At 45.5% G+C, this 27,925-nt stretch overlaps 3 protein-coding genes across 6 annotated transcripts in view; all 3 read right to left on the bottom strand.

Moving 5' to 3' along the window:
* The window catches only part of LOC311358635 (protein TANC1-like), a 115,372-nt gene extending 94,413 nt beyond the window's left edge, over positions 1-20,959 (bottom strand). The window contains 2 exon segments of the mRNA XM_084478730.1: positions 12,012-12,104; positions 20,860-20,959. Of these exon segments, the coding sequence (XP_084334856.1) occupies positions 12,012-12,072 (61 nt within the window). The 5' untranslated portion in view covers positions 12,073-12,104; positions 20,860-20,959.
* A 2,031-nt stretch (positions 20,960-22,990) lies between these two features.
* LOC311358138 (death-associated protein-like 1 homolog) lies at positions 22,991-25,542 on the bottom strand. Its single transcript, XM_084478140.1, has 4 exons — positions 25,406-25,542; positions 24,511-24,601; positions 24,236-24,299; positions 22,991-23,441 (listed from the first exon to the last, which is right to left on the bottom strand). Exons 1-4 carry the CDS (start codon positions 25,470-25,472, stop codon positions 23,298-23,300), a joined length of 366 nt encoding a protein of 121 aa, XP_084334266.1. The 5' UTR covers positions 25,473-25,542; the 3' UTR covers positions 22,991-23,297.
* An 896-nt stretch (positions 25,543-26,438) lies between these two features.
* LOC311358446 (plakophilin-4-like) overlaps positions 26,439-27,925 on the bottom strand; it is a 76,604-nt gene continuing 75,117 nt past the window's right edge. For all 4 annotated transcript variants that reach the window (XM_084478471.1, XM_084478473.1, XM_084478472.1 and 1 more), the window contains one exon: positions 26,439-27,598. In XM_084478471.1, the coding sequence (XP_084334597.1) occupies positions 27,347-27,598 (252 nt within the window). In that variant the 3' untranslated portion in view covers positions 26,439-27,346. The remainder of the gene's footprint in view (positions 27,599-27,925) is intronic.

Raw genomic sequence — 27,925 nt, 5'->3', positions numbered from 1 at the left:
CCAGGCTGCAGACCTCTTCACAAGGCTCTTCAGTCCTCCTCACAGAGGCCTTGAGAAGTGGGGCCACACTGACCTTGCTCTCCCAGTCTCCTGTCCTCCTTTCCGCCGTTTATACACCACTAGTCCAGCACTGGACATGTTAATGGCGACACAAAGGTCAGCGGCTCTGTGTTCTTTGTGACGATGGCCTGGTTACAGTACGGCCCGGTTGGGGCTGCCATGATCTAAACACTCCAACACGCTCTGAACATGAGGACTGCACCGGCCCTTCTCAAACAGGGGGCCATTATTGCAAGGTTCAGAGACATATTGAAGCACACCATGCGTTTGGGTGGCGGTATAGCCGGGCTGAAACTCATCTCGGCTGGTAGTGTGTCGTCGGATCCACAGAAGAGGTCCAGAGGCTACTGAGGTTCATTAATCAGCTTCTGGTGGATCTGCAGGGTTTGTTATTAGGACGCTATGGTCCCATGTGGGTTGCATGAACTCCTGAAGCAACATTCACCACGGCCCCCAATTCAGGTTCACGCCGCTGGATCCACAGATGTTCCCCGGGCACGCCGGTATCATCCTGTGTAACCTTTCCTGTCAGGGAGACAGCTGCTTCCATCCCAGCAAAGACGGATAACCAATGACCTCGGGGGGATTTGCAACCCTGCGATCAATCATGTGTTGACCGCAGACAGAACCCCGAGGTCCAAGGGGTCCTGGAGAACAGGTTCTTGTACACTCCCTGGGGAAAGTACAAGAGGGGCCTGACCCCTCCCGCCTCACCGCTCCGCTCCCAGGGACCTTGAAGGTCCTTCAGGAGACCGGCATTTCTCGACCGGTTCCTTCCTGCCTGCTGACAATATACATAAAACAGATCTGGCTTTAGGGGACTTTTCCATGCAAGGAGAAAAATAAGAGTAGAGTAGCTGCAGTGCGGTCTGTGGTTGCGGGGTTGCCGTGACGATGGGTTGTGACAACAGACCTCAAACTGAAATTAGCACAGGCCATTAGGCAAAGACTGCTTTGGGGGCTCGGTAGGTCATAAGAGCACTGCCGGATGACTGGACGATCGCAGGTCTAAGGAACCTATTCAGTGACATTAAATGGATAAGACTGGGGCACAGGGGGCGTCAGGTAAAGACTAATCCTGCACACAAACAAGGGGGACGTGGCCCGGGCATGTAGCTATGTGTCATGAATTCAACCGCATCGTGGTGAACCCTTTAACAACTTCAGCATGAATCGTAAATTAGGAAATAATTTGGAAAATATGCCTCAGCATGCTGTGTTCATCCGAGCAAGGGGCCGTTTGCGCCTCCTCACACGGAGCATTATCTCTCCGCCTTTGAGGCCGGGCACAAAGGGACGAGGGGGTCATGAGTTCAACGCGCCTCAGACCCAATCACAAAAAGCATCTCTGTGTGCCATTCAGCGCCGTGGACCAGAGCCGGGCCGGAGCTAGGGCCCGTGAGGGGGTTAACGAGGGGGCCCCTACCGCCAGAGACTAGGAGCCGGGGTCTCCCCAGACACCCACGTAGAGGGACCCGGGCCGGGGGACATCAAGGGCTGGGGGTTTGGACCGACATGAAACGAGATAGGAAATCTACAAAACCGCAAGCACATAATTAAATGATCGCTACAGAGGCTGAAGGAATTAACAGGAAGTAAACATGTTGCGTTGCCCCTCCCCCCTGAACAGACGAATGACATGAAGCGAGTTCCACTGTTCCAATGCTGATTTAAATCACGTGTGTCACTGTAATGGCAGTAGCCTGTGTCCTGATGGTGTGCAGGGATGTTTTGAGTATATCAAAAGGTAAAAGGGAAACACTGAAGCCTTACCAGACAACAGGAATGCATCTATCCCGGCCAGTAATGAGAAAAACATGCGTCCCACTGACCTCGGCAGCCAATGAGCAGCCAGTACGAGCCTTCAAAGGAACGCGCTCTCTCTCTCTCTCTATCAAACTTGAGGATGTTAAGTGCTCTGCGGCCCCTCCCCTACTCTGGGAGATATCAGAATAGTTCCATCAGCTTCTCAGACTTATGGGTCTGGGGTGAGGGGAGGGATACAAGATAGCTCTGGTTTGAATACCGTTCTGTTTGACATTACATCACGCTTACATCATCCCGGGTCTGCGGCCAATCATGAGGTGTTTTTATTTTTCCATGAATGTGCTCGTGCTATCTCAGTCGAGACTAGTGTCGGAGTGCGGGTGGTGGGGATGGACGGACAGAGAGAGGTCAAGGGGGGGGGGGGGGGGGGGGGTGAGTGGGAGAGAGTCATTCACAGGGGGGGGTGGGTGGGGGGGTGGGGGGGGTGGGGGAGGGTGGGAGAGTGTCAGAGAGCTGTTCAAAAGGGTAGTGGGGGGGAGGGGAGGGTTAGGTAGGGGAGAGCTGTTCACCAAGGGAGTTGAGTTGGGAAGAAATAGCTGTTCCCCAGCAGCTCACTGTGAGAGAATGTATCGTGATAGTATAGCAGGCTTTGGGGATCGATGGTAGCCTGGCTATTGCCAGACCAATTGTAGATTGCACGTTGGTCTGGGGAAACTGCTGTAATTTTCTTGAGCACAAGAGGCGTGATCAACGGGCGGAGTTAAATTGACTGTGTACGCAATTGGCTGCTTGTCGTCGCTTCCCTGTCGTCATTGTGTTAAACCAGCCAATAGCGCGCCAAGGGAAAAAGCCAGCTTGGTGACTGGCTCCCGCAAAAACGTATCGAAACTAGAAAGAAATGTATTGCTCTTCTCCAGACCCTTCTGCAGAGCGAACTCAAATTGCCGGCAGAATGGGTGGCTAGATCGATGGAGGAACTGAACCAAAGGGGCCAGCCAAGGAAGGGACTGTTCAGAACCGTCTAGGTGCCTCTCTGTCACTGAGCCAGGTAACCCAACACCACCCCTACAAGGCAGGCTTATGGTTGAAACTGATATCCTCCAGCAAACTCCCAAGCCAGTAAAAACACTACAAATGTTAACTGTGCGCTTAGCATCATATGCTAGGTAGAGAATGTGGTTTCTAAACCACATTGACAAAACAGATCATGTGCTTCTGTCCAAAGTAGGCGATCCATCATAATCAAAATCCCTGCACAGTCCTCATTACATAAGCCGTACACCAGTTATTTAGAAGTAGCTAAGTTGTTGACTTAATTGCGTAGTCATGCTGGATCTACTATCTCTCTATTGTAACAACAGCTGCAAGAATGGACAAGAACGGAGGCATACATAGAGATAATACGCTTGAATCACACCCAAAAGAATTTGCAGACTTCCCCATTTTACCACTCCTCATTATCTCTATGGGATCTACTGGGGTCTGTAGAAGTAAGCACTTAAGGATTTAATGGTCACATTACAGCAATTGAAATGTTAATTAAAAAGCACTTAATTACATTAGCATGATTACATCATACCTTCAACGTCCTTTGTTGTAGAGACCGTGTGACTAGGAGGGGGAAATGTTGAAATATTTGCTGTTATTTTAGAGCTTTTTGCCAGGCGGGAAAACAGCAGTACTGGTCGACCAGGTTTCTATCTTTCAAGAAGCGCCTGCATGCTGCATTTCAAAAGATGGGAGAAACAGGGAAGGCCCCATGTGGCTACACCTGGGGTATGTAAGTGTGTTTGTGTGTGTGTGTGTGTGTATGCGTGTGTCTGTGTCTGTTTTTGTGTCTGCCCATGTGTGTATATGAATAAATGTGTGTGTTTGTGTGCACGTGAGTGTGTGTGTAGGTGTTCCTGCCCACGTGTGTATATTTACAAATGTGTGTGCATGTGTGTATGTGTATGTGTATGTGTATGTGTGTGTGTGTGTGTGTGTGTGTGTGTGTGTGTGTGTGTGTGTGCGTGCCTGCGTGCATGTGTGTGTGTGTGTGTGCGTGTTCGTGCATGTGTGTGTTTTTGTGTGTGCAAGGGAGAGAGAGAGATGTGGTTTGAGCTACGCCCTGCTAATCGTTGCCTCCTGGCTGTACAGTGCTTTGATACTGGAGGTCTTGAGCTTCACTCAAAGGGCTTCTTTGTGAATCAGGTGCATTCTTTATTTTCACAGTTTCAACTGCTACCTTTTCTGTCTGGGCACGAAAATCTACACAAACATGACCAGGAGCAAACTATGTGTTCTTGATATTTCCCAAACGTCAGCACAATTGTTTTCCGGAAATGTATACGAGATAAGGATCATGTTTCCGAATCGTCAAAGAACTCTGTATTATATAGGTGTTACATGACGGCAAATGTGGAAACCAAACCGCAAACCTGAACCTCCTGAACTAACCGATTACAGCGGCGTCCTAATCGAGAATAGGATAGAAAGTGTTCTGAGGAAACGGCTTGTAACCAAGTTGTTATGGTTGAACAAAATATCAAAGAGCATGGATTAAGCAAATGGAAAGGGTGGGTATTTCTTCAAGCCTGTGTATGGTATGTGTGCATGCGTGCGTGCGTGCGTGCGTGCGTGCGTGCGTGCGTGCGTGCGTGCGTGCGTGCGTGCGTGCGTGCGTGCGTGTGTGAGTGCGTGCGTGTGTGTGCGTGTCTACATATGTGTGTGTGGATGTGCATGGGTGGATGTGCATGGGTGGCTTGTATCTGGATGTGTGGGTGTCCCTGTCCTGCGTGCTTCAAGCATGTTTTCTGTGGTGTAGACAGCTTGTGGTAGCCTGCCTATATCCTTCCATCTTGACCTCACCGTCGAACGCCGAAGTTAGACGAATCCAGAGCTGCGTGAGCAAAAAGGTCCACCTTGGTTTGTTTACTAATTCCTTTGGCTCACCTCTCAGGAAGAGAGGGCTATAAATGAGTGTGGACATGGCCCTTACCCTGACATACCTCGTCTGACTACCTCCTTCCTCCTGCCGCCACACCCTGGGGCTACACCTCCAGACCTCGGACCGTGAGGTCTGGGAAATTCACTACCAGCACTTTGACTCCGAGGTCTGGGAGGTGCACTACCAGCGAGCTCTGACCATGAGCTCTGGGAGTGAGATTGTAAGGCAGCAATATCAACCACGGTCATCACCTGCTGGTTTCAAAGAACCGTGCTTACGCAAGCAAAACATCTCCTTGCCAGCCAACCGTGTTATTTCTGTGATCGTGGGCAGGTGCGCTCATCGGTTGGTTTCAATTGAAGAAAGGAAACGTCTTTCTGAAGCTAAGAGCAAAGGGGGCTGCTGCCACGACCTCCAGATAGCTGAGCTGTGGCTCCTTATTCAGACCGCAGACTGCGAGAGAGGCAGAGCCTGACTCGCGCACCAACATTTTCCTTTCGAGCTGTCGCCCACCATGGAAGAACTCTGCAAAAGATTTTCCTCAAGTTCCCTTGAAACCCACGATGGGGGAGTGGGAGGGAGCAGCACTGCTCAAAGCGGCTGTGGCCAGGGTGGTTAAAGGCAGAGTCTGCTACGCAGCTGCTAATACACCAGCGGAACCGGCCGACACCATCCAATGTTTCAAGATGGCGCCTGTGGGCCCAGCAGTGAACGACGGCTATGTCTGTGTGGACAGAGAACCTCCATGAGGAAGATTCTCCTGACCGCATTTCCTCGCAGTGAGGTCGGAGTGCTGCCATATCAGGGAGTCAATTTCATCCTCGGAGCTCGGAACCAAACAGTCCCACTCTTATCCTCGGAGCTCTGCTACCAAACAGTCCCACTCTCATCCCTCTCGTCCTCGGAGCTCTGCTACCAAACAGTCCAACTCATCCCTCTCATCCTTGGAGCACTGCTACCTCTTAGACCCACTCTCATCCTTGGAGCGCTGCTACCAGACAGACCCATTCGCAGATCTAGAGACTAGAGGCTTGAAGGTTGAGGGGGGTTAGGGATACAGACAGGGATAAGAGCGATGAAAGCCACTGAATTCCCACTCACTACAGTCCAGGCTGCTGTTGAAGCCATCACAATGTCCAGCCCTCGCCTTCTTGCAGTTAAAAAATAACAAAACAACTTTCAGCCGTATTTAGGACCGTGCCATCATGCCATGACCTTGCCATCATTCAAAATGTATGGGCTATGTGCCAAGTTGAAGCCATAACCAAGAGACAGCAGATATTCACTCAGAAGGAAGAGGAGACTAGTACAAACTGCTAATGCTTGCAGCAGTATGATATCATGCCTGTATTAGACAACAACAAGCACAAATGCTACAAATTAGCATTCTCCTCAGACATGAGGCTCTGGACTTTGTATGTAGCTGTGACAGTCACACCAGACTTTCCAGGCCAATAAACGTTTCAATTTTGTGCTGGCTCGCCATCTGCTGTTTTTGCTTTCCTAAAAAGCCTTTCCATAACAGTAAAATTCCTCATGCTAAACCCCTGGGGAACGTGGCAAGGAAACAAGAATATAGAAAACAGTTAAGGAATCTCTGCTATGCCAAACTGCTCTGCACAGCAGAGGAACAACTGCCTTGCTATGAATGCTCTGTATTAGCCACTCTGTAGGAGAAAGCGTACAAAAGGCTTTATTTCTAATAAGTCACTGATAGACCCTGTTCGACCCCCCAGGGACAAACCACCATTTCATGTTGGAAAGAAAACATAAAAGTCACAGAATCCTAATAAAGTCACAGGCCTGTACCAGCCACCCTCACAGCTGACACAACAATAAGTCACAGTCGTTGTTTAGCAGTGGATATCCCTTTCAGTTTTTCTCTCAATAAGGTAGTGCAAATGTAACACAGTATTTTAACTCTCTATTTAACTATCAGGGAACATTCAAACAAAGCACGGAAAAGCTTGGAATGCACCAAATAATCCTAATGTGTAAATAAACCGAATGTGTGGAGACTGTTTGCTCCACCACCAAGAATAGTGCTCTTATGCAGCGTGTGTTATGTGAGTGTTTCTAAAGGAGGTTTTCCATCATATTGCGGTTGCAGTCAAGGACGCTCGGCTTTGGTTCTGAGGGTTCAGACTTCAGCACAGCAGAATTATGGATATAAAGCAAATAACTTTAAATAAGTTTATCGTGGTTTTTTTTTCCAAGAAACTATTGAACTATTGAAAACTATTGAAAAGAACAGTGAGTGATAAACATAAAAGGAATACCTTTTCTCTTGGTAGCTTTTGACATTTGATCTAATTTGTGAATTATTGTGTATTGTTATTATAAGTGTGACTTGAACGAAAAGCCAATAAAAATACTGGTAAAAATAACGGTTCACAAATGTCAAGATATATATATATATATATATATATATATATATATATATCTTGATATCTATATATATATATATATATATATAAAAAATGTATTAGGTGTCTTGTTTCCCTGAAAGTCAGTTCCATTATATGCAAAGGCATGTTTAAACAAAACAATACAATCTCAGATCACTGAGATTAATTTATCCTTCCTTTACCTTCAAACTCAACGAAAAAAATCCTCTGCTATGCCGAACTAAACGACACCCCCCCTGTGGGAGGACTCAACATCCCTCCCTAGTTAGTTTCCACGCTGCAGTCGATAACAACACAGATGGAACGTGTTGGAATGGCTGTTCATATTACGCCTGCCCAGGTATCATCAGACGACGTGAAGTCATAACGGGGAGATTTAAACCATCTGTGAGCCATGTGATGTGTTCGCACCGCCTCCCGCCTCGAACCGTCTCCATGCCTCTCCTCAGCGGGACCCCCATTAATCCGAAATACAAATGTCACGTTAAGGCTGTCAGCGTTATGCTGGTGATCCTCACAGACGTGCATTGTAAGACGAGCAGTCCGGGCGGTGTTGACAGCTCAGCAGCAAAGGCAGACGCCCGTCCTTCTTCGCCAGGTGCTTGGCTGCCGTCTCTGTGCGAACCCACACACACACACTGGAGAGGAGCCTCGCCAACTGGTGGAGGTGGTGTACCGTACGGGCGCCAGTGGCTAACGGCCCCGCGTCGGCGGAACAGCTGAAGCAGGTGTCGACCTCGGAGGTCGCGCGTTTACCCGCACTAGCACGATTAACACCGGGTCATCGACGACGGACACACAGGAGTTTTTTTTCTCCACGTCTGACAGCTGTGTCTGTTGGCCGGATGACAAATCGGTAGCGGTGCCTTCAGAGAAAATGTTTTGATGTGGTCTCACTCTCTTTAGCGTGAGTTGTCCTGCAAGGCCTCTGGCGACATAGGAACATTACTTTTGTTGTGATTTATGTACCATTAATTATGCAGGCCTTACTGACATGTAACTATCTGGGAGGAAGTGGTCAAATGGGATATGATGTGAGAAGTAAGCTAACTTACAACTAACTTACATTGCACCAGACTGGAGATCTAAGGAGCAATTGATGTCCCCACTCATCCGGCAAGTAACTGAAATATTTATCTGACCTCAAGTTCTGTTGAATATTAAAACAGAAGTCTGGCATTACGTTTTTCTCCTTGCCAACGTCTCCAGTGAAACAACCAGAGCATAAAAACACGGGCTTGTCGTTATTGGGATGGATTTACATCGTCTTTGTATTAGGACTCTGCATTGAGTTTGACCATTAACAAGTGGTGTTGCAGCGTTCCAAAGGTCCAAACGTCAAAACGTCCAAACGTCAAATGAGAAACACAGATCCAACTGCTTTTTCATCCTGATTTCCTTGGTTATATAGTGGATTTCTTTTATACTTTTAGTTATTTTTGCGTGTGTAAGAAAACTTTCAGAACTTCACACTGAGGTATGACTGAAACTCCAAATTGGATCCTGGTGTTGGGAAACTCAGCTCAGAAGTGAATTAGCGACAAGTAGAAACTGTAGTTAATGAACACCAGATAACAGGTGAGAAGCTGAATAAAACCAGAGGGGTCCGGAGCCTCAAACAGAATACCAATTAAGCCAAACCAGTTTAATATTTTTACAACGTAATCCTCTGAGCTCTGGGTGCCTTGCAACTCAAAGTCCATGAAGGTAACCGGGGCCTGGTGGCACCATGACCTTTCATAATACAGTGTTCACTTCAAAGGCGCCGGGCCACTGCCCCCTGGAACTGGACTTCCGGAAGGCCGGATCATAGAAAAAGCATACTTAGAGGGGATTAAAAGGGCCAATTCTAAACAGATTCCTAACAGATCAGGAGTCAGAATGAGGCAGAGGAGGAGGAGTGGAGCTGGATGAAATTAGCAACAGAAAAGTGTGTGTGTGTGTGTGTGTGTGTGTGTGTGTGTGTGTGTGTGTGTGTGTGTGTGTGTGTGTGTGTGTGTGTGTGTGTGTGTGTGTGTGTGTGTGTGTGTGTGTGTGTGCATGTGTGCATGCATGTGTGTGTCTGCATGCATGTGTGTGTGCACATGTGTGGGTGTGTGTGTGTGTGTGTGTCTTGGTGGAATGGGGAGCCCAGAGTGGAGCTAATGACTGTGGTGGTATCTGGCACGGAGGCAAAGTCTTCCTACCTCCTTTAAAGTTCCCTCCAGCCCATAGCCACTATGTCATGGGCAACCTATACTAAGCTATCGTGCAATTATAGGAATATCAAGGTCTTTCCTTCCATCCATTACCGTGTCATGTCGCTGGGCACGTTCCGAAGGCCCTTCCTCTCCCTCTCTCTAGAGCCGGGAGCGTTGCAGCGGTTAGCCTGGATCCGGCTAGCCCGTCGCACAGGAAACGGGGTTTGCACTGAATACACAAGCGATGTTCTCAAGGTGCATTGTGCGGCAGCTATGTTGGGAATTGGAGAAGCTTTGATCAGAAGTTCTTATCAAAGGAATCCATCCGTGTCAGAGTCAAACATGGGAAGCCATTTTAATTGGAATACATGAAGAGTAAGTAAGTTAATGCCCCCGGGGACACCGCTGATAACATCTTGAACGCTCAAGTAATTCAGCTTATCTGCCACAGAAACTGTCAGTATAACTTAGAAGAACTGATTTTGATTTGATTCGACAGGAGTATAGCAAGTTTGAAAAGCATACGACTAAACTACACCGAACCCGACCGTAGATCCAAACACGTCGTTTCTCTCTCAACTCATCTGGGAAGATAATGAAATCTTTATTCAAGCTCAGCAAAATTAACGTTGAATATTTGATGTGCAATACGGCACGCCACTGCACACAGAGCATGCGTCTACACCGCAGCGTAACTAATGAGATAAGCGAAGACTCCCCTTGTGTTTTGTCATCTAATTTCCCATTCTAAAAACGGACCTGGGATACAAACAAACCAAGCCAGGGAGAAAGGGCAGCAAGCAAGGCAGGATTAAACACAAGTCAGCCTCTCTGATGGCAAGACACGCCACTATATATGGTGTTGTCTATTCAATTGTTCTCAATGGCTGAGTAATAAAACGCAAATCCTGCTCTCCCCCTCCATCCATCACGCTGAAGGAGGCCTCTCTCCCCTCTCCTCTGTGGCACGGCCCAGCCGGCGCTCTCTGAGGCAGGGACCTTCACAGAGATAAGAGCTCTCAGAGATGGAACAGTTTGGGCCTGTCACTGTTCCCGCTGTTGTTTCTAGATAAGGCAAATATGTGCACCGCACACAGGAACTCACAGGAACTCGTCTGCTGCAGCCCACGCTACAGTCTGTCAGTGGGAAGCACTCGGGTAAGGTTGGTTTGCTGGTCTTAGTTAAATGGTCAATGACTGACGAGTAGCAAACATAACAAAAACATACCGCACATTACAACACAAACAGTGTGTGTGTGTGTGTGTGTGTGTGTGTGTGTGTGTGTGTGTGTGTGTGTGTGTGTGTGTGTGTGTGTGTGTGTGTGTGTGTGTGTGGACTCTTGGAGAATCGCTATGCACCGTACAGGTTTCAACAGCCCACAGGAAACAATACAATACACATTGCAGGCATGCTATGCTTAGTGCTCCCTCTGCCGAGGCCGTTTGCTGAAGAAGGTCATATGTTTACACAGGGTTCCTGATTGGTTGACACACTGCATTCAATCATAGATTCCTTGAATTCCTTATAAAGAGTTCAGAACCTCTATTTTTCAACAAACGGCTGTGATAAACAGTGTTAGTTTATTTGTGCATTACATGTACATCTGTGCGTTTATGTGTGTGTCTGTATGTTTACATGTGTATGTATGTATGTATGTATGTATGTATGTATGTATGTATGTATGTATGTGTGTATGTGTGTGTGTGTGTGTGTGTGTGTGTGTGTGTGTGTGTGTGTGTGTGTGTGTGTGTGTGTGTGTGTGTGTGTGTGTGTGCACGTATGTGTGTGTATCCGTGCGTGTATGGTGTGTGTGTGCTGGAGGCCATGCCAGGGAAGGCTGTAACCCAGCCCTGAAGGTTACTAGTGTCTGGGCAGGTCACACTGCCTCCTTTCCCTCTTTATTAGCGTTGCGTTGACCACTGGTCCAACAAGTCTCAGCCTGATGGAAGATCTCTGGGAAGCTGAACAGAGGAGGGAAAGCCTCTCGGACACAGAAAACCTCCGGGAGAGTATCGGAGCCGTGGGAGTATCGACAGACCCTGTGCTGCTACTAAACTGCGGTTAGACGACAAGTCCGGGCCGGTGGAGCGAGCGGAGGCAGACAACGCATCACGAAGCCATGTGTCACTCACGTGTTTGTTTTCCTATGGAACGCTGTGATGTCAAGTCACCCCCAACCCATGTCCTCTTACTCACTTACCATACGATCATCACCGTAATAAAAAGGACACAACTGAGGCCACACAGTCTAAATAATTATATTTTCAGTTACATATTTCTGTTTTACAGCCCTGTGCACCGGGAGTAACCCCAAAGAGGGCCAGGCCCAGACGCGAGCAGAGTGACCATATATGTTCAGGCTCCCGGCCTTGCGTCTGTGCCTTTGCATGCTTTCATCTCCACTCTCTCTCTCTCTTGAGTGTCTAAATATGCCCATCATAACTCACTCGCATCAGGCCTCGCAGTCTCAAGCACTAAACGGCCGCGCTCTACACGTCTCGTTTCACCGATTATCCGAGTGAAAGCCCAACCGACACAAGCCGACCTATCAATCCCCTGTTCCTTGACGGAGAAGTATTTTATGTCGGGCCCCTCGTCAGTTGTGCGGTGGTGCCCCCAGAAAAAGTCAACCAGGCACCCTGTCTTTAATGCCTTATCTCACGTACCTGGTTCCTTCTTGCTGCCCTTCCCCCCGTCTCGGTTCTTCTTCAGCACCGCCTTGAACATGGTGTGTTTACTGGAGACTCTCCGGTTCCTCCCTGCAAGAGAAGCACAGGGTCACGTCTAAGCACTCGGCGGCCGGGTCAGGGCAGTCAAAACACATCCATTCTCACCTCGCCGCCGACCACGGAGGTTATCTCGGAGCTAAAGAGGAATAGCTTATTTTTATTACTCACTGAACCCAGTGTGCTGGAAAGGAAAATGGCATGAGAGCAGCAGCACATGCGCACACACATACACACATACACGGTCAAATATAAACACATGCACTTTCCCAATGAAAGCAGCTGACCAGAAATGGGGCGAGTGTCCCCCAGAAACTTCACATAGTCCTGGCAAACGTGTTATCCTCCGGCCACCTGGCTTGCATTTCCCTACACCGCTTCCAATCCCGCAGGTCATCAGGAAAAGTTGCGCAGGAACAATGCTCCTAATATTTTAACAGAGCTGAGCCGGGTGGCCATCTTGTTATGGGAAGAAGGGAGAACACTCGAATAGCCCAAACGCCATGACTAATAGATGGTATGTGGCTGAACTTGGGCCCTTAGAAGTCACTTAGAAGTCACACAGCAGGCGAAAGACATGAAGACCTTCTGAGTTGAGCTGGAACGTCACATATTAAAAGAAAAGGTTTCACATTCAACTCTAATTGTGACAATATATATATTTTTATAATTGCAACTATAACTGCAGCGTCGTACTCAGATAAAATATTGTCACCTAAAACGGAATAATTCCAACAAAAATGTGAAGCTTTTCTAAAGACACACACACCGCAAGCCTAACCGAGGCCTGTGTCCCAGAAGGTTAGCTTAGTTTACCAATGAAACAGGACAAGGATAATGAGCAGCTTATTAGCATCCAAGAGAAGCATAATCTAGGGGCTCTTCCCCTGCAAAGCTGTGAAAGACTTTAATGATACATTAAGCACAGCATAGCTGAAACATGGTAAAACGAGGCATTTACTAAACCCGAAGGTCAAGAATGTAAAAGACGGTTCGCTCAATATATCCTGATTATTATTATACATTCTTGCCCTTTTGTTTCTACGGTCTTGAAACCAATTCCAAATACAGTAAATGTAAAAATCATCAAATTAGTCAATAGTCTAAAGTTTAGATTGAAAGTGAATATTTGTACATTTGCATCGATGTTTCATGCGTTTTGATATCCTTGTGAACAAAGCATGTGACAGGAAAGAACAAACTAGGTCTCCATTACCGGCTCTACCCAGGATCAGGTGCTTGTTTGAGTAGACATAACATCATCAGTATACCGCCAGAAGCAGTTGTTTCAGAGAGAAAAACATTATGGTTTAGCCCTGTATTAGCCCTGTATTAGCCCTGCAGGTATAAAAGAGCCATCTGGGAAGTCAAGTGCAGGCTATTTAGTATATAGAAACTCAGGATGTCCATTGCATATGAAATATGTTGTTTTAAACAGGATTTAGGTTAGAGCTACATTTATTATTTTAACCAGAGGAAAATATTTGGCAATAAATAACGTTGAAGGAGTCATCTTACCAATATTAATCAGATAAACACAGTGTAATCTCATGTCCCATCCTCCACCATTACACGCTATACTTTTTGTCAACCTGTCCTATTTGAATCCCCTTTCACAGGGCAGGAAGACGTGGATTAGGCCTGTGTTCAGGAGGGCCGTGAGTCACAATGGACTGCAGACTGAATACAGTCATCCCGGTGTGTTGCTCAGCACTTTGCACCGCTTCACACTCACAGCCCACCCGTCTCCCTGTGTCTGCCTACTGAAAGCGCTTCCTCATCACCGTGCCAGACATGAATCATAATTTCAGACAAACTGCTCCATTGCATGTCCCGCTGCAGGAAGAAAGCCTTTGGAGACTTTGTGGGTGAACCGGCCTTATGAAATCAGTTCCACTGGAGTGGGTCCAGTCACTATAAAAGCACATTTAATGACAGTTATCAAAGTATTATAAAAACTATCAGGCAACTCTCCAACCAAACTCTTGATAATTGCGTAGCGGTTACTCACATTAATTGAGGCTTATAACTCAGGAATCACACAGGTCTTTGGGCTATGAAAACAAGAGATATGGGTGTGAGAGAGAACAGTATGGCAAGTCACGGCTGGCGTAAGTAACATAGAGAAGAGATTATGTATATGGGTGATGTCTACCCAGATCCTAATCTACTGTACAATAGCCTGGTCAGCAGGCCTGTTGATAGCTGTGTGGGAGCGAGCTAGGCTAGTGCAGTCCATCTCCACAGTAACAATAAACAGAGCCTGGGCTATCCCGGAGGAAATGAGAAAAGCCTCTGATATCAGCGCAGCTAGAAACGCACCAACACACGCACACTTTGTGTTATATAAGTCGTGAGAGGATGTTGGATCAGGTTCCAGAAGTCTGTGCCTTAGGTTCTCACCTGACTAAACCATTTTCACAGCAATTAGGCCTCCGGTCACAGAGATTACGGCTTAACATTATGTGATTAAAGACTAGCATTGATACCAATTATATTGCAAACACTTTCCATGTGCATGCCAACCAAAAAAAAGAATCCTTGACTCACAATGTTGAGTGATTCTTTCCTGTCAACCATACATTTATTTCCAAAAGGACATTTTGTGGATCAGGGGGAACTGGATGGACAGCACCTGAAGACATGACTTTGAAAGAGCATCCTGAACTCAATTGATGGCATATGGAGAACCAGCGAGTCCCCTGTATTCCTCCACTCCAATTATATAGACAGAGAACAGAACAACATGGACCCCATGGACATTCACACCTGGCGAGCAGGCTCTGGGCTCTGTTGTTTTGCACTTCGTCGACTGTACCTTTGCTTGTTTTTGAGATTCACGTATAAACATTCCTAAAGATAATGGGCCAGGCACAGGGAGAGGTATAGGAGGTTTGCCCTGCCATCAGAAGTCCATCTCTGACATAGAACTCAAACCTCTCACGAAATGAACGTGTGGCTCTGACCAGAACAAGAGAGCAAAAAGAATCAACTTCAAACAGTGATAAGCCGTGTCAGGGTTACAATAGTGACCTTTGCAAGGAAACCTCCTGAGGGCAAAGTTATGGTGCAGAACAGCATGTAGCGAGTCAGTCATGAAGAAGGTCTGGCCTGCAACACTCATCGTTTTCAAGCCAATGCATTTAAGAGGAGTTCTTGTATTAAAGTCCAAAAGAAAGGCCCCCTCAGAGGCCCCCCTCAGAAGGGGGCCTCATCATATTGGAATACAACAGCCAAAGTCCTGCTGTGGCTTTGTGGACACACACTGGTCGAAGAGACGGAGCAGAAACTCAGCATTCACATGTATTCTGTGTGAGACACCCAATAGCGAGTGTGCATCCTACAGAAAGGCAGAGCAGGACAGATTTGCTTTGAGTAGGAACCAACAGAACCAACAGGCCACAGCCTCTGTAATTTAAACCTCCCTCTGTAAGAGGGAGGGAAAGCACACATGGGCAGCCTTACCAGAGAGTCTGTACGCCTCCCTCTGCGGTTTCAAGCTTGGTCTTATTGACCTTGTTCACCTTTAAAGTAAGTAAATCTGTTACATCAAGCACTCACTGAGTGGAACAATAAAAAAGAAGAATGCGGAGGTACTCTCAAGGAAATGGAAACCCAAAGGGTGATATCAGGTGATAGCCATGGAGGTTTTCACAGGTCTCTCCAGCATTGATAGAGTTCACCTCTGTGTGGTCTGAGCCACACCTGCACAATGCATGGCGTGACGTGTGGTTAATGGGGCCATCAGGCCACATCACTGTCCTCTGAGAAGCTTGACTATATATAGAAAGGAAGTGGGATTGTTTTCCCTAATTGCCTTTGGCCTGGAAGCTTTTCACACACGCTGGTCGTTGGGGAGTTTGAAATGGCTTTGTCCTTTGTCAGATGCCAGACAATGGCAGGTTCCACCTTGGACATAGTCTGGTTTCCTGGTTTTCCAAGGTATGTGAGGAAGAGAACGCCAGCTATTTCCGATTCTGTGATTCTCTGTGAAGAGTCTCCAAGAATGTTGTTTTTCCTTAATTTATTGACATGTGACCTACGTCCTTTCCCCCCAATTTATTAAATTATGTCATTATTTCAGACAAGGTTAAATAAGACTCTTCTGAACTACAGATGTGCAACATAATATCCATCAACCCGGTTTCTTTGGGTCCTTCAACAGCACAGGAAACAGGCCGGCCTTGGAATGTGCCTCAAACAGCTCCATGAAACAATGAGAAGTTTGTGAACAACACAGAGCACTGCAGGTATGGGAGAATGGCCAGCATACTATGTGTTTGGCCATTGTAATATAAGGTTTTATATCCAAACAGGCAGGAATGAACAGGAAATAAAAGGCATTTTTATATAAAGTCAACAAATCATATGCCCTTCTGGCAATCAGGCATTGTAGCTTGTAGGCTAAAACTATATCCAATGAGGCACAATAATCAAATATTAAACAAGAAGACAAATCTTGGTTTTGGCTTGGATGCCAACTCAGAAGGTAATGGCAGTGATTGGCTTGGTAATGAGATACTAAAGCCAGCATGCACATGTGTCCTCAGCGGGCAGGCACTTAATCAACTTGGCAGCCACCCAGGTGAACACCTGTCAATAATTGATTGGACCAGTTCTCGGTCGCCTCAAATGTTAACCGTTCCTGGGAAACCTTAGCATCCTTTTTAAACTGGTGTGACACAGTAAAATAACCCACGGCACTGGTAACAGAATAACTTCCCTGGTTCAGCTGCAATTTCAGGCTCATCCCAGTACAAGAAGAAAGACCTGAAGGGCATAGTTATAAATTGTGTTGGGTCCAATGATGAGAAAATAAACTGACATTCTTGAAAGTCAGACATCCCCCTTCCCCTCGGGGGAGAAAATGACATAATTGTATCACAGGAAGATTAAGAGCCCAGACGAGGGGCTACGCAACCTTGGTTCTTATTGAAGAAGATATCCAAAAATTCCAAAACAGGATAACTTGATCTATTCGCAAGGCTGCCGGCTTGAGAGGTGGAAAGATTGTCTCCTCTACGAGATAACCGTTAAGCTAATGATAGCCTCTTCATTCTTCTATGGCGTATCATTTATCAACTAAAGATAGCAGGTATAACATCGTTACAATGTGAGAAACTGTGTCTTTTCCTCAAGCAGAACTGCCGGAAAGCCGTTAGGTGTCTAGGCTTGTTTTAGTGAGCGATCGTTTCTGTGAATTTATGGTTAGACCCCAGGCTGTAGAAACTGACAGATGCTGACGTTCTCAGGTGTCTGTCCCCCTCAGTCTCGGGTATCAGCCCACAAATGCACCGTCCCTTTATAAAACAGTTATTACTAACACCTATTCCTCAGAGAACCCACTAAACTCACAGAGTCCTAGTCAGGGCTAGTGTTTTCATGTTATTATGTTTGTGTCCTGTGTGAATTTCTAAGAATCCTCATTATCAGACCAATTAATTGAATGCCATTTGATGTCATTCTACCATTAATTCATCACGCAATACCTCAAAATATATAAGAAAAATATATATATTTTAAAGCATAAAATGTAAAATATATAACTTGTGTATTTGTAACAGTAGCCTACTAAGTGCTATCATTCATGGCAGTCATTTTCCCCCGGCAGTTAGGTAACCCTAGCTACTATTTGATGAAGGGTAAAACATTAACAAGTATGGTATAAAGTCTACAGGAAGTTACCGGGAAGAGTTCCTTCGACGCCATGACTAGTAAACACATCACCCCTTCTTTGCTTCCTGAGAGTGCCTCTTGAAACGTGAAAAGAAATCTGAAAAGACGGATAAGATTGTATTTCATTCTAAACCAGATGCATAGTTTTAACCGTTAAAAATTCCCCATGTGTTCAGCCAGCCAGACAGCATAGATAAGAGGAAAGCATCCACACGCAATGGCAGATAAGTTTTATAATTAGCTGGCTAGCCCACTTGTTAGAGGACTAGGGCTAATCAGTGTAGCCTTTGAAGCAGAACCTCCTACAGTGAACACCGTGGGGTAGTGCAGGAGGCAGGGTTTCCTGTTCAAATATTTGTCATTTTTCTTTGGGATACTGCTCAACGATGCCAAGATATTGCGGGGGTGTACATATCCGGGCAGTGGGAAAGGGTAAAAATTGGGGCTATAGCATTCTCTGTACCAAATGATGTGTTTATTCATTTTAACTCCCATCTTGGGTCTGTTTCAATGGTGCCATTCTCTCATGACCTGTTGACCTCTAGGATTTTGTATGCCCCACTATTACATCGTTGTCAGAGCTCTCTCACAAACTCTCTCTCTTGCTCTCTCTCTATTGTCTCTCTCTTGTGCCAAAGTCAACATTTGGCTAGCCTCTTTTCCTGATTAATTATTACAATTCTGTTTAAGCTCATTGCGTCAGGGTCAGGGAATTAGTTGAATGAGTTGAATGAGTAATCATACTACACTTTTAGCAAACCAAACTAACTGTGGTCCCCACCATTACTTTCTCAACTCCATTCATAGAGATAGTGAAGCAGTATTGTGGATCACCAGTCTAGTCCCATGCTTCCCTTAACATCGCAAGCCCACAGGTGCATTGAAATACAATGTAACTCAATCATGGCGGTGATAAATTTACGTTGCCTAAAGGGGATGCAGGGAAATTAAACTGTGGGCAAGCATTTTGATGGTGAGGGTGAATGGATCAATGGGAGCTGATGAAATTACACAATGACTCAGTGCCAAAAGGCTATTGACAGGCTAATAATTTTGAGAAAGAGCTTATAGAAAATGGTGACAGTGGTGGTAGTTATTTATGTTGTGTCATGTTTAATTACAACTACTGGCGCCTTAAGGTGGGCATGATGCACCCAACAGAGCATAACAACCGCCAGCTTTGTTCCTGTAAGGTGCTGGGCTATTGGGCCTTCAGCTATTATTTTAAGGACTCCTCTTTCAAAACAGAATCCTATCAGTAAGCCGGAGTAAGTATGACTAGCAACCACATTCACTGTGATCTAAAATACGAAAACATACACAGAACCAACCATTTACAAACAGCCGCCAGATAAGATATATTTCATGCCGCATTACACATCAGTATACCTATAGCCTGTGTTGCTGCCGAGTAACCTGACCAAAAACCAAAACCAAAAGAAAAATATCCCTTTACAGTGTCTAATCAACAGTCAGCAAAACGGAATTGTCTTGACGAAAATGATCCTAAACCCAAGGAAATCGATAGGCCACATTTTGCGTAGTGGCCCACAACGTCCGCACACATCGCCTTCGCCATAAACCCTAAAGTTGGTTCAGGTCAGAGAACAAGTGGCATCAGCTGGTTCTCGCTCCTGCGCCATAACAAAGCAGTGCTGGTGAAGGCAGCACCTGTCACCAGCCAACTGGCTGAAGACCATGGGAACCAGGCTCTGGAGACGCATACAGAGAGCCGCCAGAGGCACTTCAATGGATTGGAATGCCCTGAAGTATAGCCTATACATCTCCACTCTCACAATCACCCCAACTAGAGGAGTTCCTGATCAGCTGATTGACAAGGTAGCTGGCTGATCCAGTCGAACAAAAAGCCATGCTTGGTAGTATACTAATTAAAAAGGGAAGTGGTTGAGGTTCTGAAGATAATAGTACTAATCGTAGATAATTACATGTTAGTTACAACTCGTGCTATCCAGACTGGCATAGTTGCCAGACTTAATATTTCTTGATGACAGCTTATATCAATTCACAAACTGAAGAGGTTTCTGCTGAGATTTGTGGGACTGTTATATATAGCCTACAGTTATGTTGTATTGAACGCAGTCTAAAGTCCTGTAACACCTAAGAATAACGGTTAATCCATAATGACTTCATCAGCCTCTGATGACCGAAACAGAATCTGACATTTCACCAGATCGAAGGTACTGAAGGAGCCTGGGCTTCAAAGAGCCCAGCTGAGCTCCCGGGTCTCCGCATCCGAGCAGCGGTGAGCGGTCAAACTTCAATACATGTGGGCGATGGAAATTATAGTCTCCGAACCTAGTTCCTCCGGGACGGCTCCTGATTCAAGACGCACCACATCTTATCTTTAATTACAGCATTTGTTTTAGCCAGCATCAAACAGGAGCAGGCCTACTGCCACCACGAATACGTATAGGCAACTATAGTCAACTATTTTTTATTTATAGGATGCCACATCAGAATCAATGCAATTCACATGAGGACAAAGTTCATTATGCGAGTAGTTCACAGCTTTAGTGGATGGAGGAACACATCAAACTGCAACAATTTCCTAAGAATATAATGTGTGCAGGGCGGGATGACATACTGGACTACACCTGATGGCAAGCAGACCTTTTTAAACCACATTTAAAATTACCACAGTGCGTCTGCTCAGTGTGTGTGTGTGTGTGTGTGTGTGTGTGTGTGTGTGTGTGTGTGTGTGTGTGTGTGTGTGTGTGTGTGTGTGTGTTGCTAGGCGAGATGTATCCTGCTCGGTACAAGCACCATCCAGTAAAGTTCTCTATCAGCCGGTCGGGCGTGTAACCATTATCACGTTCATACACGGGGTAGGGGGGTGTAGGAACATTGTTCGGTTGTTAACATGCAGACTAAACGTGGAATGAACCTAACGACCAAAACTTGTGAATAACTTTAAAACGCATTGTCGCTGTCAATCATCCCCCTTCTGATAGTCGCCTCCTCGGGAGACATGTCCCGACATTCCTCCGACGGACCCCCAACTCCCCACCATAGTTTACCAGGACTTTAAAACAAACACTAAACACTTGACACAATTACGCTACGTCGACTAAAACAAAACTAAATAACATACCGTATAAATGTCATGGATATCCAAGTCCAGAAAGTTTTTCCCCAGCAACGTTTATCTCCACATGAAATCACTGATGAACTAGTAGGTCGGTCCCGGCGACGGCTCCTCCTCCTCTCGCACTAGACCTCATGAGGTCATCGGGCTGCTTACCGGTGGGCAGGGCATGCCTCGTGTGCATTGAGCCCAGGGATCCAAGCAGTGTTGAGCCACTATGAGCTACATACATGCATACAGCCTGGGGAGCCGATTGACGCACTGGGTTGGTTCATTTTATACGGGTTTGAAAAGGGCTGCTTGCCATCAGGTGTGGGCCATTAAGTCATCCCGCCCAATATTCTTAGGAGATTGTTGCAGTTTGGTGTGTTCCTCCGTCCACTAAATAGGCCTATGTGAAGACCATGTGGGTTATTCACGTAATTAACTTCCTCCTAATGTGAATTGCATTGATTCAGATGGCATATATACATATAAAAAAATTGACTAGCGTAGCCTATACGTGGTGGTAGTAAGCCTACTCCTGTTTGCTGCTGGCTAAAACCATGTCGGTTATTAAAGACAAGATGCATCTTATTAACTTCATATTTAAACGAATTTTGTCTTGGTAGAGCCCATGTGGGCCTTATTGTGGATACTCCGAATAAAAATCAATGCATAAAGCCTTAAGTGATATTCGGTGAGAGTTACTGCACGTAGTTACCGCCCTTGCCGATTATTAAAATATCAGACGCAGGGCGCCTGGATTTATTGAACACTGATTTATTCATCCAAACATAAGTGTGTATATGGATATCCCGCTGATAGCCCTTTAGCGACACCATCAGGAAGAATGCGCTAAAGCAACTGTAGTTTTCATTCATTGCTAAGTTGGTTTAAAAAGGTTAAACAATAGATCAAACATAAAGAAAGTAATGTACAGCAATTGCATTAAATGTCACGGCAGTCATCATTATCACTGCACATCTTTATATAATCCATCCCACCTCTGTGTGAGGCATGGTTAAAATATACTTGATCCTGAGTGTTTTCCCCATGCCTGTCTGGTAGGGGACGTCTGGGGCCATCCTGGGCTCCTCTGATGGCTGGGAATGGGCAGCCACTGAAAGACACCCTGTCTGTCTGCTATAGCCACAGGACCACCATGGTCTGTCCTCAGTAGAGGGTCGGAGGACTGCTTCACACACAGATGGCATCCAGGGGAATGTGTAAACGCCACCAGCATCGCAGAGGTCAGCATGTTCTGTTTACAAATGGGTATGAAAAAGTACTATTTATTTCTGGTAGATATACAGACGCTCTGACGTTTTGATGGCTTTTATAACCCAGAGGCAGACAGATACAGAAATTATAACCGGACGTTTGTATAACCGGTAAACACACAGGCTATTATAAGCTATGTTAAGGCTGGTTCGCACCACAAACCAGCAAAGGCTATTCATAACATTAGACTGGTTGGTTCATTAGCCACATCCAGGTGTCCTAAAACATAAAAACCTGTGTCGCGACCAAGCACCAACGCCTGACTGGAGAACACAGAACAAAGGCGGACTCACCTCAGCGTCACCTCCCCTGCCCCACCATCTGGTGAGACTGCTCTCAGAACCTGGCAGCGCTGCTCCAGCAAATCTTGTAGCCTTAAGGGCCGTTAAAGCTCCTGTCCTCGTTAGTGGCAAGTGGAAATTAAAACCAGGAAAGTTATCGTTACTCACACCTCACTTTCAACATCACTGGTGGGGTTTAACACATGTTTATTTTCCACGAATAATGCAATTAAAACTAGACCGTTTTTTTAATGTTTTAGCCCATAATTATGTTTTTATTAATGGTGTGAACCGTTTTAATTTAAATCCAATCTTTTCATCTGCAATTGTATTAAAGTTAACTGAATTTGTACAAAAATTACTATTTTATCAAAAAGAAAACAGAAGCATCTGTATGAATATGTCAAACGGGAAACACTCGATTCAATTATGACTAAATACTTGATCAAGGCAGCCCATCGTTTCCACCTCGTTTGAACCTCCGAGGTCCAACAATTTGACTTTACTGCCATCTAGTGGCCGTCGTGAAACAAGTAGCAGGATAAACAGACAGCTCACACAAGTCTGCTTAAGCCAAACGAGTTTATTCAAGCCATTGTTAAGTGCTATGCAGTTACACATAAAAATGTAGAAAAGTTGCACTACAAAGTCATGCGTTGTCAACTATACAAAACGCCTACGTTCTTTTTAGTCAAATGCCAACTACAAATTGTACATTAAACAATGGTACAACATGTTTTTCTAGACAAGCCCCTGCAAGTGCAGCTTCAGCATTACAGGCTACATAATAGAGCTTACGTCGACCAGACAAAACGTCCTACTAAGGCTAGCCATTGTGGCCTCAACCGCCCCCCCACTCAGTCCACCCAGTACCGTCTCTACTCCTGTCAGAGACGTGAGTTAGAAAACACCCCTGCCATTGCTACTGCAACACTTCCTGGGCTGCTGGATGCTGAAGCTCCTCGGAGCGTGGGTCTTCTCCGCTGCCGGGCGCACCTTGGCGTGTCTCACGCTCACCGGGGTCTCGGGGAACTCATGGCCCATCTGTGGACGAAAGAGAGACAGTTTTACAAAAGTTCAGCCTTAGAGCAGCATGATGAAACGTGTTTGACTAGCCCGTAGCTTAAAAGTTATCAGGGCATCTCTGAAGCCAATGCTGATAGCTAGTGATGTCAATAATGGATGTTATTATTAAATAACATCAGTAAAATTAAATCCTATAACTGCAAGTCTATGAAGAAAAATAAAGCTGACCAGCCCGTAACCCTTTGTATACCAGAATCATACTATCAGCACTCTGAATACCCCTCCCACTCACACCACCCAGTCAAACTACGCTGGTTGGCTTAGCTCAGCTGCAAAGCCAGTTAGAGTGGATAATACAATGCTGGGAGTTTAATTTTGAAAATCCACCCCTACTAACTAGGAGGGGCTTGTTCTTACACGTTGCAACTTTAAGTGTTGTAGCGAAGATTCAAGCTCTATTATTTTGGTGCTTTGTTTGAAATCCGTCATCTATACCGGATATGTTAGTTAGTATATAGTTATATAGGCTGTGAGAAGATCTAGCCAGCCTCTGTATGAGTTCGATTTTAGACTACTCCCAGCTCATTTCAGATGCCGAGCTCTGATTGTCCCAGTTAATGCATCTGGTTCAGTAAATGCATCTGGCCTGTCAATCACAAGTCCCTCAAGTCCCTGAACAAAACAAATTTCAACTGCACAGAAACATAGGGAGGGAGGAAACATTTTTGTGGTTGGTTGAGTTTCAAAATCTTCCCCTCTTCACCACCACTTTTATAATCTTGAGTCATGGTTGTGTGCTGACCAGGCCCTACCTTAACAAGGCTCCCGGCCAGCAGAATGCTGACTTGGTGGGTTCTGCTGTAGAGGGCGAGGGACCTACAACAAGAACAGTGGTGGTTAGGGCAGGGACATAAAAAGTTCTACCTGATCTTGATGGAATAGCTAAGACTAGTGCTAGCAGCAGCAAAGAAAGCAACAAGTTTTATAATAATAATAAAAAAAAGCTTACACTCTTTCACATTCTGCACCAAACAGACCTATGTTGGTACTTTCTGTGAACAAGAACTAAAAACAAAAAAACAAATACCTTGGTTTATCCGACCTCTTAGACTCCCTTTCAGAAATCCCATGACTGTCTTCAAAGGCCTTCTTGGCCACTCGCTTCCCCCCAGCCATCACTGTGGACCATAAAGACAGATCAGTGCAACAGCCTTTTATCACAAACGTTTACTATAGACTTTTTTATCGCATCCTCCACTACAGCCTTTATCACAAAGCTCCAGGGAAAACTCCCCAAAACCAGAGTGGAAAGGGGAAGCAAGCTGATGTTTTTACACTAGATAGCACTGCACCCATCAGATGACAACATAAAGAATCATGGGTGCACATTCATCCAAATCTTGCCTTGAATGCATCCAACTAAACTAGAAAAGCTTTCCTTATGTCAAAGCGTACACGTTGGAAACGTTGACAAGTTTTATTGTGCGTTAACAATATGGGACATATAGGCCTGTTTGTTCTGAACAGAAAGTTCAGAAGTTCAGAAAGAACATCGTGTCTCCTCGTCGAGCCACCACCTGATGCTACTCCGCAATAATGCGACTTTTCAACTTTACCTTCTAATAGGCCGATAATTACACTCACAAGTTACCTATACATACACGTTTCTCTAAAATATACAAGTTACATGTTATTGGGGTACGAAGATACAAGCACGGGGATTAGGATACGGTTTACTCTTAAGCATCGTTGTGATAAAGTGCAAAGTTGGCCCATCGCAGTGCAACACTTTAAATGATGCATAGAGACTAGTATCGTAGGCCTACAATAGAAACACGTTGGAAACGTATACGCATGGGTAACACATTGTTGTCTGCAGGACTAATTCGACGAAGTTTCGACAGTTCTAAACAAACATTCTGAACCACGTCCTAAAAGCATCGGGATGAAATGAAGGTTTTTGTTTTAAAACAGCAAAATACCTGCAGGGGGATGGCCAGCCTTCAGACAAGACGCATCTTTCACTCCCGATTTCGATTGCAGCACCATTTTTTAAATGTCTTAACAATTGGACAACACCAAAACACAACGCCCACTCTGCTTTATACTCAAACTTTGTGACGTCCTGAATTGAACCAGCAGCACTGGTAGAAGTTGTTCGTGGCTTGGGGTGTGGCCTAGATTGGGGCGTTGCCAGGTTAGGGGTGTGGCCTAGATTGTGTTGTTGCAAGGTTGGGGGTGAGGCAACGGGATGTAGCTGGTTAAACGGTATATCAAGTAATCAAATAGTTTATCACTTCTTACACATCCTTTGATTAAAGCTTCAAGTGTGCAAGATATTTAGACTAAAACACCTGTGGTTCTGAAGACTTTCTTAACTCACTGGACCTATAGGTTGACTGGGGGAGGAAGTAGCCTTCAATAATAGATTTTAATTAATTCTGAAATGAAATGCTCTACAGAAAAATAAAACAGCAATATCATTAATAGACCAAGGCAATCCTTTAGTTGGGTAGAAAAGAGATTAGCCAGATGTATAAATATGTGGGCTTAATGGGCTTTATACATAGACCTACAGTTTTACACAGATGTGATAAGACACAGTTAAATGGTATTGTGTTGTACTTGTAGGAAAAGCATTTAGACAAATTCTACCTTTTCAATACATTCACAGCTAGGACGATTTATCTGGTTGAAGAAAGGCCTGACTCGTCTTACAGATAGTACATTTCATGATCTCCATTCAGTTGGTTTTATAGAAGCTACACACGATTGCAGCATACAAACAGGATGTAAACCATCACTTCTCACTAGCGTGAGAAGTCACAACTACTTCTGCTGGTTTGCAGAAAAATATCAGTGAACCCCCTCTGAGTATGGTGAGAAGGCAAAAAATAAATAAGCAAAGAAATGTGTGGTATGAAAAATGAATGCTGTATTTGTTGTGACAAAAACACTTACACATACACAATCCATGTAAAAAACAAGATAACTTTTATTACCTTTGCTGCACGGTTGAGTTATGATCTCTCCTTGCCTCACACTACTTATATATATATCTATAGTTTTAACGTGGCACACATGTTTTTTTCCAACAGTGCTGATGAGTTTTCAAAGTAGGTAACATGATCTTTCTTTCTTTGTATTTACAGTAAAACAGAAGAAAATGTACAAGACTCAAAAGGCATACACACAGACTTTCCACATTCAGGACAATACATTTTTGATCCCTCTGTACAAACTAACATCATTAGTTGACTTTTTTATTGGTATCTCTTTTTCTAATTTGATTACAGATATGAGTTCATGAACCAATCACGTACACGTACACATCCTCCATCCTGGCCTCACATTTCTCATCACATGACGCATCACTCCGCTCACATCTCTGCTACACATCCCATGTAAATAAAGACCCAACACATCTAGACAGAGTAGGACGCACGTCTTCTCAAAACAACCGCGCCCTGAACACCGCCGTCATCAGCACACCCACTGCATGATTCCATCTTCAAATTAATAAAAAACATTCCTTGATTTCCTTCTTTAGGCTCACATTCACGTCCTCCCTCTTTCATCTGGTTCTGAACTCACTCGCCGCCACATTCACTTTACACCAAACACACACACACACACACACACACACACACACACACACACACACACACACACACACACACACACACACACACACACACACACACACACACACACACACACACACACACACACACACACACACACACACACAAAGATTCACAAAAGAGTTCATCAGTTAGTTTTTTCCCCTTCTCCACCTCCAGCATCTTTTTTAAGCGTCGGTTGGAGTAGACGAATTCTTGGCGAATTAAATCTTGGTCGGGAACCGATAGAGAAGGGGGTCCTCATATCATCACTGCTGCCCAAACCCCTACCCCCCAGACCTATACCCAGGAGTCTGGGGACCCGGGGTAGTGCTCGGCCCTGTAGGAAGGTCTGCGTGTGCTAGAGTAGAAGTCTACGTAGTTGGTGGTGGATTTGAGTCCGTGGGGGTGATGGGAAACGTAGTCGGCTGCGGTGGGGGGATAGGTGATGACCTCGTCCAGGTACGGCTCATCAAAGCCCCGGGGGGCCTGCAGGTACATCCTGTAGGGTTCATAGTTCCTCCGACCGGGGTCCTCAGCGTAGTACATCGGCTGCACAGGGGACACAACAGAGTACTGAGTTAGATGGACTCAGACAGGGGACACAACAGAGTACTGAGTTAGATGGACTTGGACAGGAGAGACAACAGAGTACTGGGTGAGATGGACTTGGACAGGACAGGACAGGACAGGGGACACAACAGAGTACTGGGTGAGATGGACTCTGACAGGGGACACAACAGAGTACTGAGTTAGATGGACTCAGACAGGGGACACAACAGAGTACTGAGTTAGATGGACTCAGACAGGGGACACAACAGAGTACTGAGTTAGATGGACTCTGACAGGGGACACAACAGAGTACTGAGTTAGATGGAC

This window comes from Micromesistius poutassou (genome assembly GCF_964030765.1).
Source record: "Micromesistius poutassou genome assembly, chromosome: 14".
Classification (NCBI taxonomy): Eukaryota; Metazoa; Chordata; class Actinopteri; order Gadiformes; family Gadidae; genus Micromesistius; species Micromesistius poutassou.
The sequence above is the reverse complement of the archived record's forward strand: the minus strand, read 5'-3'. Positions and strand labels throughout refer to the sequence as shown.